Raw genomic sequence first — 12,782 nt, 5'->3', positions numbered from 1 at the left:
AGGAACTACTGTTTCATGACATCTCTTTATCACACTCTGTATTCTGAATAGCGCATTAATATCCTCAGCTGAGTCAGTGGTGTAACTCTGAAGCCTCGATAGAAGATGCTGCAAATGCTGGTCTTGAACTAACTGCTCTGTGAGGCCGAGGTCTGCACTTTTGTCTACAATTAGGAGCTCTTTGCTGTCTTTGGCTTATGACCTTTTATAGTAGATCCAAAAATAAAAATAAAACCCATACAATTTTTTCTTATCCACTTGCTCTTATCAACAGAATTGCTTTTGGAAGTTCTAGAATACTACTGTTTTCTGATATCCAAATATTTTGCTTTCTGATGGTCTGCAGCATTAGAATACAATATAAATTTCTTCCCTTTTTCTGCTTAAATGAGCAACATAACACCCAAAGACATGGAATTTGACAGACATCAGAAAGACACAAGAGTTTAAAAATTTGTTAAAGAATTATTTAAATTTTCAAAAACCTGTTATAACACCAAGGTCAAGGGTTCAGATCCCCATACCGGCCAGCTACCAAAAAAAAAAAATTTCAAAACCCGCAAATATCTGTGGCTTCATGGTGGAAGTGTGCCCCCTGGTACATTGTTTAGACAATGTAATTTTCTAGTGCCCTGGTAAAACTTCAATATAAAGGTATCCTTCAGAAGATGCATACAGTTTAGTCATCTGGATTTACTTTTAAAATCTTGTCTTTTCCCTGAGCTTAAGCACAGTGTGACTGAAAACCATCATGTGATGCTCTGGCTGCTTAACTGGGCACACAGAGAGTAGCATTGTTCTGCAGCATTGCTCTCCTCAGCATGGGCCAGGACTTTTCTGGGGCTTATGACATAATCTGGACAAGTCCTCTCTGTGTTAGTCGTCACAAATTGTCTCGTCCTCCACCTTTTGTAATCTTCCCAAACCTTTCTCCTCCCCTTTCTTTAGCATCTCTTGTTTGCTTCTTGTTCTTCCTTGCACTGTAATTTAGAACAGTGGTTCTCGACTATGATGGGACACAAAATTTTCCTGTTATTCATAATTTGTCAGTCTCCACATCCTCCCACAGTGTGGGCATCTTGTGGCCCAGCCTACTGCTAATTATTCCTTTGGGAACTTTGACCTGATAGTAGCGGTCAAAAAACAGTAACCTCTCATTTTTCTCTTTGCTCATTCTTCCCGTCTACCAGAAAGAATCTATCAGGAAGTTTTCATCAATTTCTCTGACCATCTATAGTTAATGTTGCTGTACTGTCTCCTACAGCTCAAAGTTTAATCTTCATATCATATTCTATGAATATTTATTGAGGACCTACTATGTGTTAGGCACTAGGGATATAGCAGATTATAAAACAGGCAAAAGTTCCTGCCATCTTGGAGCTCGCATCTGAGTAGGGTAAAACAGAAAACAAACAAACAAGTGATGTGTGCATTGTCTTAGAAAAATAAAATGTGGTCTATGGCCACATCACCCCGAACGTGCCTGATAGGAGCTAAGCAGGATCGGGCCTGGTTAGTACTTGGATAGGAGGCCACCTGGGAATACCATAGGCTTAAAAAAGAAAAAGAAAAAAGAAAGAAAGAGAAAGCAGGGAAGAGGAAAGGGAGTGCTGGCAGAGGGCTGGGTCCAGAGGGATTTCATTTTGAATAGGCAATTCAGGTAAAGCCTCTCTGAGTGGTGGCATAGGGGCAAAGACTTGAAAGAACAGGAATATCTGGAGGGAGCCATGTGGATATCTGGAAGATCATTCTAGGCAGAAGGGACAGCACATGCAAAGGACCTGAAACAGGAACATGCCTGTAATGCTTGAACAATATGGAGGCCAGTGTGGCTGGAACAGAGAGAAGAGAGAGGAGAAGGAAATGAGGACTGGGGTAACCAAGGAGATGGGGAGATTGCTTAGGTTCTTGTGGGTTGTTTATAAAAACTTTGGCTTTTGCTTGGAGTACGAAGTATCCTTTGGACGGTTTTAGTCAAAGGACTGACATAATATGATGCGTTTTAACAGGATCGCTCTGGCTGTCAACATTACGTTGGGGGTGGGGAGGGTTAGAAGTAAGGAGATCCATTAGGAAATTAGCTCAGGAATCCAAGCACAAGATGATGGTGGCCTGGATCAGGATGATAGTGGTGGACGTGCTGAGAGGTGCTCAGATTATGGATGTATTTTGAAGACAGAGCCAACAGGAGGATTGAAAGTTGGGTATGCGAAGAAAGGTAACAAGAATGCCTCCAAAAATCTTGGCCTGAGCAACTGGAGAGATGGATGATGTTGCCATTAACTGAGGTGGAAAGTCCTGAAGGAGGAGGTTGGGGGAAGATGGTTAGGAGTTTGGTTTTTAATATGTTACCTTGATGTGCCTTTTAGACATACAAGTGGAGATACTGAGCAGGCAGTAGAACACATGAAAGAGTTCAGAGAAGGTGGATGTTCCAGCTGGAGTACAATTTGGGAGTATATTCATACATAAATAAGCCATGAGACTGAACTAGATCACCACGCCTGCGAATATATAGAGAAGAGAAGAGTTTCAAGCACTGAACCTTAGGGCCCTCCTACATCAGGATTCTGGAAAGTTGAGGAAGAATGAAAAAGGAGCCTGGGAAGGGCTGACCAGTGAGATAGGAGGGTGTGGGGAGAAGTGGTGACCTAGAAGCCAAGCGAAGAAGGATTCTGAAGAGGAGGGACAAATCAGCTGTCACAAATGTTAGCGATGGCCAAGGAAAATGAATACCTTTTACTAAAGGAGAAAGCTACCTGGGGATATTAGGGAGTTCCTCTTCTTTAAACAAAAACATTTAAAGATAATGTTAAATGTGTAATTTTTCAGCTATATTCAGTAAATGTCTTTCCAAAGTAATATAGATTCTTTGTTATTTGTTGAAATTGGTTCTACAGTTTCTTGAAAAGAATGTGTCTTCTCTTCTATATGTGTTCATCATATTAAGCTTCTTGAGTATTCGAATCTTTCATATTCTTACTAATTTTCATTGAGATTTTTAAAAAATTTTTTAGTTCTAATTTTTTATTTTTTGTACTGAAATGTAATTGATTATATATACTTATGGGGTACAGAGTTGACTGTCAGTATTTGTGTACAGTTATGTGATGATCGACCAATATTATTAGCATGTTCATCATTACAAATTGTTAATTATTCTTTGTGTCCCTTACCCAGTTACTCCCTAACCTCCCTCTCCCTCCCCTTTTCCTTCCTTCCTTTCTTTCCTCCTTCATCCAACTTGTGAGTGAGGACGTGTAGTATTTCTCTTTCTGTGCCTGGCTTTTTTCACTTAACATAACTTTCTCCAAGCTCATTCATGTTGCTGCAAATAGCAAAATTTCATTCTTTTTTATGGCTCAGTAGTATTCCATTCTGTATATATACCATATTTTCCTCATCCAGTCATCTGTCGATGGACATTTAGGTTGGTTCTATACCTTGGCTGGTGTAAATAGAGCTGCAGTGAACATGGGAGAGCAGGTATCCCTTCAACATGATGATTTTCATTCCTTTGGGTATACACCCAGCAGTGGGACTGCTGGATCATACGGCAGTTCTATCTGTAGTTGTTTGAGAAACCTCCATACTGTTTTCCATAATGGCTGTACTAATTTACAGTCCCACCAACAGTGTAGAAGAGTTCCCTTTTCTCCACATCTTTGCCAGCATTTGCTATTATCAGTCTTTTTGATAATAGCCAGTCTAGTTGGTGTGAGATGATACCTCAGTGTGGTTTTAGTAATGGAGTTTAATATATCTCTCTCCTCGGTTGGTTGGAGAAAAATATATTAAACTCCACTAGTATGATTATATATTCATCAGGTTTTCTTCTTTTTCTTTTCTCTTTCCTGGGGTCAGTTGGGGGGTAATTCTGTAAGTTTTTTATATTACATATTGAGGTTTTCCTATTAGTTGCAAATAAGATTGGAATTATATATTCCTGCTGAATTGTTTATATTGTCTTATACAGACCTTTAAAGCCTCATTTGTCTGTTGTTAATAAAGCCTCCCCAGGAGCTTTTTTTGAATTTATATTTGTACAGCTTTTTCCAGCCATCTACATCCAACATTTCTATCACCTTATTTTTAGTCCAGAGTCTCTCTTTTCACTGACAGATTTAAGTCATTTACATTGATTATTTGAGACTTTTATTTGTATCCATCTTACTGTGTATTTTCTATTTGCCACGAATTTTCTTAGCTTCTTTTTGCTCTGCGAACATAGGTGCTCCTATTGCATTGATCAAGTGTCTTTATTTACTTTATTGCCCTCCACTAGTTTGGAAATTAGGTATTCTATGTCAGTTTTTTGAGTAGTTACCTTTCCATTTTTAACATACACGTTTGCCTTAATGAAGTTTAAATTTGATCAATATCTCTACCTTCTCCTGGTAATGCAAGCAGAATGATTTATCACTAATGATTCCCTCAGTCTTTCATGTATTACGTTTTTGTGTTTTAACTTCACCTGGTATTTATACCCACCAACTTAGCCACTGTTGTTATTATTATTATTATCTTATATAGTCGATGATTATTTTTTCACATTTTGCTAGTATTTTGCTCCCACTTCTCTTTACATCTCATTTTTTCCTCCTTCTTCAACTTCCTTCTTCCTGAAATACGTCTCTTAATAGTTCCAGTGGTAGATGCTGTCAGACTTTGTCTGAAAATGTCTGTATTTCTCCCTCATCCATGAACAGTAGTATAATTAGATTTCTAGTTTGACAGGTATTTGTTCGCTACACTCTTTGCTGTTGTGTTGAGTTGTGTGGAGCCAGTCTAATTGCTGCTCCTATGTGGTTATTCTGGCTTTTTTTCTGAATGTTTAATGATTTTTTTTCTTTTTGGTGTTGTATAGTGTACATATAGGTTTTTCCCCCCATCAGAAGTCATTGTTCTTCCTGAATTTGAGGAGTTATATTATTCACCAATTCTAGAAAAGTCTCAACCATTATAATCTCAATATTACATCTGTCCATTCTCTTATTCTCCCCTCCCAGGCTACTGTTAGGTGTATGTTAGGCTTTGTCATTCTGTCCTGTGTCTCTTAACCTCCATGTTATGTTTTCCATTTCTTTTTCTTTCTGGGCTGCATTCTATGTAATTTCTTCAGACCTGTTTTTAGGTTAACTAATTCTTTCCTGTGATGTGTTCAGTCTGCTATTTAATCAATTAATTTATTATTTTCATGACAACATTTGCCATTTTTATTCATGTCTTTTTCAAATCTGCCTATTCTTTTCCTACAGACCCTACTTATGGTAACAAGCCCTTCCTAAATTTGTCTTGAATTATGTTAAACATATATTTTACATCTCCATTTGTATTTTGTTCTATTATACCTTTTGTTCTTAGGGTTCTGATCCTCCTTTTTTTATTTATGGTGGATTTGTTCCTTGCTTTTTGTAATTTTTTTACTTTGAGTTTATCTTTGGTGAGACTTGATTTTTCTGCCGAAATCCTGTGGAACCGAGGTTGTGAGAGTGACCCTTCAGACCAGTGTGCGATTTATTTGGCCATTTACCACTAATAGACCCTAAGGATATCACCTATCAGGAACCAATTTTTGTGTTAATTCATCAGTTCAGAAATTCTTGAACTCCAGTTTTGTGTGAGATGCAAGCCCAGCATTTTTATTCTTTACCCTGCAGAGACAAAAAGCTGTCTGATCGTCTCACTGTTCCGGTGGGAAGATTTTTTTCCTAGTCCATCCTGTGATCTTCAGTCTTCTGCCAGAGCCTGCTCTCATTGGCAAACCCAGGCAGAAGCCAACTAAAATAGGAGCTTAGAAAAAGGAGCCTGCAGGGTTGGCCCCCTTACAGCACAGAGCAGAGCAGGGAAAAGGTGAGAAGTGGATCTAGGGACAAACAGGCCCAGGGCCAACACAGTATTCCAGTATTCTACAGTTTAAGAATTTCCTCACCTCTGGTGGTGAAAACACTGCTCAGTTTGATATTACAGAACTATATTAGATGGTCCCTAACCTCCAGTGGGAGACACAGACATACTAAGTAACTATGAGCATACATATTGATGACTATACAAATTAGATTGTATGACGTGTTAAAAAACAGATGCAAACCAGTACCAAGGAAGCACAAAGGAGAGGCAAGTCTGGGGATAAATGGGACAGAGGGATGGGAAAGGTTTCCCCAAAGTAGCATGCCTTGAGCTGCACCTCAAAGGATGAGTAAGATAGTTCTATGCAGAGAACCTGGCCATGGATAGAGAAAACAACAGGAGCAAAAACAGCAGAGCCACGGAAAGTGCGACAGCATAGAATGAGAACCGAACCCAGGCCAGGTAGCTGAAAGGTGGGAAGCGTAGTCAAAGCTGAGACTGGAAAGGTTGGCTTGGGCTGGGTTACGGAGATGCTAGAGCCCTGTGCTACCGAGTTAGGACTTCATTCTGCAAATATCGGAAGCCTTTGAACATTTTTAAGGGAAGGAACGTAAAAAATGTAGTGACTGGCTTGAGCTGTTCAATAGAAATATAATGCACGTCTCAAATGCAGCCCCCTATGTAATTTTAAATTTTCTAGCAGTACATTAAAAAAAGTAAAAAGATACAGATTAATTTTAATAATATTTTTACTTAATCCAGTATATGTAAAATATCATTTCAATATGTAATCATTGTATTATTAATGCACTATTTTACATTCTGTTCTTTTGAAATAGGTCTTCAAGATCCAGTGTGTATTTTACACTTATAGCACATCTCTATTTAGACTAGCCACATTTCACGTGCTTGGTAGTCACATGTTGCTAATGGCTACTGTATTGGACAGTGCAGGTATACAGGTGGCAAAGGGGTGTATTCAACCCATAAAACCCTAATTCCCCAGTTCACCAAAAGATTTTACACTCCCTCCCCATAAAAAAGAGGGTTCTGTGGTCAAATAAGTGTTGGGAACTCTGGGTTCATCAAATTAAATGTTTCTTTGGTGTGGGGTTCCTCAGAGCCTCCTGGGCTAATGTGCCCTGTGGCCCTACAAGAGCAATACACAGTCTTCAGTGTTGTCCAGACTCATTTGACTTTCCAGGACAGGAATGTCAGGAACCCGTTTTGGTATTTGTTGGGTTGAGGGGAGCAGAGAGCCTGGTGGCAGGTAAAGGCAGAAATACAGAAGGGAGCACCAGGAAGAGGAGAGTCACAAAGGCTCACCTGAGCTGCCAGTGCTGTGTGCTGTGGAGGAGACACGAGTTCAGAGGGAGTCTTTGGGCTTGTCAATGCCAAGGTCATCATTACCTCTGAGAGCCTTATCTGCAGAGCCGTGGGACAGAAGCCAGAGTACTCGGAGTTGGAGAAGTGACAGGAAGAGCTGGAGCGAGTTGGCCATGAGTGTAGGCCCCTCTGGTGAGGTTGGGCAATGAAATGAAAGAGAAAGGGTGCTGCGGAGGGAGCAGGGTTGAAGGAGTGGTCCCTGTTTATTTTAAATAATGAGACAGGAGGGACGTTTAATGACATTTACGGGCTATGAAGGAAGTAGTGAAGACTGAGCATAGAAGCGTGAAGGAAAGGAAGGGGGAAAGGGGCGGTTAAAGACACTGGCTTTGGAAAGAAATAAGACCCCCTCATCCCCTTACCCAGGAGGGCAGTGCAGGCACAGGTGAGCAGAGAGAGAAGGGAGGCAGTAAAGGGGCCTTGTGCCTTTATTTTTTCCCCTGACACCACAGGCAAGAATAGGGGTCAGGTTGAACACTTGAAGGGACAGAATGAAAGGGAGCTGTGTAGTGCAATGCAAAGGGGACAGCTAGGCATGTCCTGCAAGGATTGTCCCCACATTCATCCTGATAACAGCTAATATCATGTATGTTCCAGCTTTAGAAATGTTAGCAAATCTGAGGCTTTTCCTATTATTCCAGATAGAGAGGCTGATGCTCGTGGGTTTTGATGTAAATCACTATTTCTCAAAGTGTGACCCATGTATCCCCGTGGTACACAATGCAGTGTGTACCCAGGAGGACTCAGTTTAATGATTACATATTTATTTTAATGACTATTAGAAGAACATAATGAGTACATTTAACGTCAAACTTGTATAAATTTAGAGAAAAACATTAAGTAACAGTGGAGATGGAATGTGGACGTGGCAAAATTCTTGAAAGCAGAACATGAATGACTCAAGTCTGTAAAACACCGCTGTGAGAGGCAAGGTAGCCCCAGAAACTTCTCATCGTTTCCATCAGAGTCACCTGGCCACTCTGAGCAGCGCCACTGGATTATATCCACAGCAGCACATTTTGCTGGATGTCTGGCCATCACGTCTCTCCTCCTTGCTGCACAGCAGCCTCTCAAACATGCATCTGAACTAGTGGCAAGGCCCTGCTCAGGTGGCACCTTCTCCTGACTGCCTCAGCTGCAAAAGATCGTCCAGACTTCAGTTGTCTTTCTCACTCCCAATTTTCTGACACACGCCACTTGCTGTGGCTTGTTGGGTTCCTACCTGCTTTTGCCTTTTGTCTGAGGAAGAGCTTCCTGAGGTATTTCCCGTGTCACTGCACATAGCCAGGCCCTCAGCTACTTGTTGAAGGATTCTGGAATTATGTCACTTCACAGTTTGACATCCAGTTCAGCCCTGATGTGCCTGTGAATCGATCCAAAGTGAGTGCAGTATTTCTCACCCTGATGCAAGGTTGCTTGTGACTTCCCTCAGAGTCACTTGTGGCTGGAAACCTGCAGTGTATCCAAAACAGTAGTCCTTTGTTCCAGTGGGTTAAGGCAGCGATCTTGTTGAGAATGGCTGGGTCCTGGGAATTACAGGGGATCTAACCATAGCACTTTCCTTTGAGAAATCTAGAGATGTGTTGCTCAAACTTTTTTTTTGAACAGTAGCTCACAATTAGAAATTTTTACTTTAAATGCCCGAATACATACATAACAAAATTTTTGAAATACTTAGCAAATGTATGCACATGATAGTTTCTTTTCTTTTCTTCTTTTTTTTTTTAATGCCGGGCCTAACCAGCACTTTAAAAAACTAAATTGTATAACGACCTACTAATGGCTCATGACATGTTTGAAATACTTAGCAAATGTATGCACATGATAGTTTCTTTTCTTTTCTTCTTTTTTTTTTTTAATGCCGGGCCTAACCAGCACTTTAAAAAACTAAATTGTATAACGACCTACTAATGGCTCATGACATACAATGTAGAAAATATGGTCTCAAGCATTTGATTCATTTAATCATTTCAATAACTTCAAAAATGTCTTGAGATGGTGAGATTCTTCACAAGCTCAGCACAGTTCTGATCTCTGTGAGGCCATTTCTAAAAATCTTTAATTCTGTCATTACTACTCAGAAAAGAAGTTAGGAGCACGTTGAAATGTTACAGACGTGGCTAAACTGCCACTTTGGAGCACTGAATGGTGGGTCATTAATGTTAGTTCCCCGCACATGTGTCTGCTCCGCTCTTTTGAAAGCTGTGTTGTTCTTTCAAAGCAGTTATTTGTAAACCCACCATATCTGCTGATAAATGTAATGTGTTTTCTACAAAGATGACTTAAATATCTTAAATTCTACCCTCTTTTTTCCACAGGGTGTGCTGATCTCCAAACCCTGGACACAATGCAGCCAATTGAGAGGAAAAGACAGGGTTATATTCATGAGCTGATTCAGACAGAAGAGCGGTACATGGATGACCTCCAGCTTGTCATCGAGGTGAGTGGCTGTTGCTGGCTTGCTGGAGGAGTGTCTGCTGTCTCCTCAAAGAGGGGGCGGGCATCAGTCTCAGGGCTGCTTCCATGTGGAGGCAATGCAAAGCATCACTTTGCTGTATGGACTCACAAATAGTGACAGCAGCCCTCACACCCTCAAAACACTATGTCTGCCCACTGGATAGTGCTGGAAGATTAGAAGTCTCTGATTAGGGTATCAGCTCTTTTTCTCTTCCCATCAGAGGGAAGAGAGAACAGGACGGCACTGGAATGCCTTAGTTCAATGTGGTAGAAGCCTCATTAAGGAAGGACGGGGTATAGAGTGGGTGCAAAGGCCCGAAAGCAAACTTTATCTACCTCATTTTTGCCCAGCTGTATTTACACTGCTGCTTTGACACCTGACATTTTCATAAACTTTGATGTTTCCAGAGGAATCGTGAAGTGGTGGAAGTGTTCACCTAATGTATCGGTTTAGAAAACCAATAGGAGCATATTGTAAAATTTCCCCAATAGTATACATTTATATGTATGTACTTGTATGTTTAGTATATATTTATATTTAGAATGTATTTATATGTTTGTCTAGGTTTGTGCCTACTAATGTTACCAGTGACCTGTAAGCTGATGACAGCTGTGTTCATCAGAGTAGCACTTTAAAATAATTTGTGTTTGAGGGAACATAAATAAGACTTTATGCTTCTATTTTTTTATTTTTTTATTTTTTATTTTTTATTTTTTATTTTTTTGTTGCTGGCTGGTATGGGGACCCGAACTCTTGACCTTGGTGTTATAACACCACACTCTAACCAACTAACCAACTGACCAACTGACCTAACCTAACCGGCCAGCCCTATACTTCTATTATACTTCTGTTTCCATGGCTTTTAGATCCCAGTATATGTGGCAAGGCCCTCAGGTAAGAAGACCAGTTAAATAAACAAACCACCTATACAGAACAAGCGCCCCACACAGGCCCAAGAGGTACAGCATTAACTGGCCATGACCTCGTCAGCAGAATGGAGCAGGGGCTGCGTCCTTCTGTATCTGACCCCCGGCAAGGCCTACCCTGGATTGATTGTCCACCCTAAATGCAAGCCTAAATGCCTGGGATACCCAGACACAGAATACTTGCTCCTCTCACATGCACACTAAACTGCACTTCTCGGTTGGTAATATCTGTCTTCCCCCAAGTCTGTGAGTTCCTTCAGATCAGGGACTGTGTCTCCTTCATCCTGCATTCCCAAAACTTGGCCTGGCCCTTCCTTCATAGGCCTTCCCATGAAGACTGAGTGAATTAGCTATGTTTATGTCTGTACTTCTCTAACCAGGTCAGATGGCCTAGAAGAAAAGCCCATCTTTTTTATTCGCCCCCTGCAAGTGTCAGCCCTGCTGCTGGTCAGATTCCATCCTACAGGATTGTGAACTGGCATGGCGGTCTCTCTGACACTAGCACAGAAGGTGAGCAGGGAGCAGGGTGCTTGCCCCACCTCACACCAGTCACTGAACCACTTGGGGCCTTGGTTATTCCCACACTTCCCACCTCATGAGATGCTCCAAGGGGTGAGGTGTGGTGTTGGGGTCAGGGACTAAGGGTGAAAAGCACCATTCACAGATGAAGCCTTCCCCTTACTCTTCCCATGGAGGTCCCCAGAGGGCCTGGCCATCTTACTCCCCTCTGCTTATCTCACCAAGCCCTGCACAAAGCACCTAAACAGAATGAATAAACAAAGTGGCATAAATGAATCAGTGAACAAAAGAATAGGTGGACAACCAGACACTTCCCCTGTTCTTCAGTGGGAGCCTCAGAGCAGATGGACCATCTTGCCAGGGCAAGCTCTCACGGGAGTGTCCTGTCATCTTCAGTCTGATATGGAACAGCAAAACTCACTCTAGAGAGTGACCAGTTCATAGCTCTTTTTTCTGAATTCTGTGAATCCATGTTCAACTCAACTCAGTAGACATTAATTGAAAACCTACCATGTGCAAAGCATTATGCCTGGAGAACAGAGATAAAAGAGAAAGTTCCTGTCCTCCCAGAGTTCACAGTCCTATTGGAGAGACAGATGAGACCTGAATCCTAGAGGACGGGACCACTCCAGCCAGGAAGGACTTTGGACAAGGATGAGTTTGCTATGCAAGGAAGAGGAAACAGAAGTGGGAAGGCATGTACAAAGTGAGCTAGGGGCTGATAGATTGTCCAGTGTGACCAGATGGTGAAGTCGGCAGGGAGCAGATCTCAGGCCTCGTGAGCCTCAAGGAGTTTACATCTTATCACACAGGCAGTGGGAAGCCTTTGAACGATTTTAATAGAGAGCAATATGTCATATGTATTTTGGAAAGATTACATACGAGAGGAGTTGTCTCAGATAACTTCACTATTTCCTTAGGCTTTTAGAGTCATTCCTTAGGAATTGTAGCTCTTTAGTAGAAACATGCATTTAGAATCAAAAAGAATTGTGTTTTTGTTCTATGTCTGTATTCTAGCTTTGTAACCTTGAGCAAATCACTTTCTCAGTCTTTATTTCTTCATGGGTCAACTGGGAATAATAATACCTGAGTCAACTTTACCTACATCATCTATGAAGTTCATTGAAAACCCTACACCACACACACACACACACACACACACACACACACACACCTGCATATATGTACACATCAGCGCTTTGCAAATCCTTAAGTGTGATGGAATACACATATAGTATTATTTCCCCTTCAGTCAGATGACTTCTGCTTGGGGTCAGTCTTGGGGGGCAGCACAAGTCATTACTCTTTCTCTCGTTGAACTTCTCACAAACTAGTCTCCAGAACTCCAAGATGCTCTACCTGGCAACAAGTCTGCAAGCTCTTACAGTGTGTAGGTGCTTTATGCCTATGGCTTTATTTGACCTTCATAACATCTCTCTGAGACAGATATGAGAATTTCCTCTTAATGAAGACTAGATTCAGTCCTTAGAATCAGCCTTGATAGGATCCCGAATAGCAAAGAGTAGGGAAATTATGCAATTAAAAATTTAACAGTCATACGTACTCTTATTTAGAAACACCGTGATCTGGGCCGGCCCGGTGGCGCACTGGATAGTGCGCCGCTTGGGAAGCGCGGCGGCGCT

General features: G+C 41.3%; 1 protein-coding gene across 1 annotated transcript in view; it reads left to right on the top strand.

Moving 5' to 3' along the window:
* Positions 1–12,782, top strand: part of LOC103604607 (intersectin-2) — a 60,048-nt gene that overhangs the window by 33,529 nt on the left and 13,737 nt on the right. Inside the window, exon 11 of the mRNA XM_008589176.1 lies at positions 9,555–9,676. Coding sequence (XP_008587398.1) covers positions 9,555–9,676 — 122 coding nt within the window. The remainder of the gene's footprint in view (positions 1–9,554; positions 9,677–12,782) is intronic.

This window comes from Galeopterus variegatus, unplaced genomic scaffold (assembly GCF_000696425.1).
Source record: "Galeopterus variegatus unplaced genomic scaffold, G_variegatus-3.0.2 Scaffold5280, whole genome shotgun sequence".
Classification (NCBI taxonomy): domain Eukaryota; kingdom Metazoa; phylum Chordata; class Mammalia; order Dermoptera; family Cynocephalidae; genus Galeopterus; species Galeopterus variegatus.
Note: the sequence above shows the minus strand (reverse complement) of the source record. Positions and strands in the feature narration are given on the sequence as shown.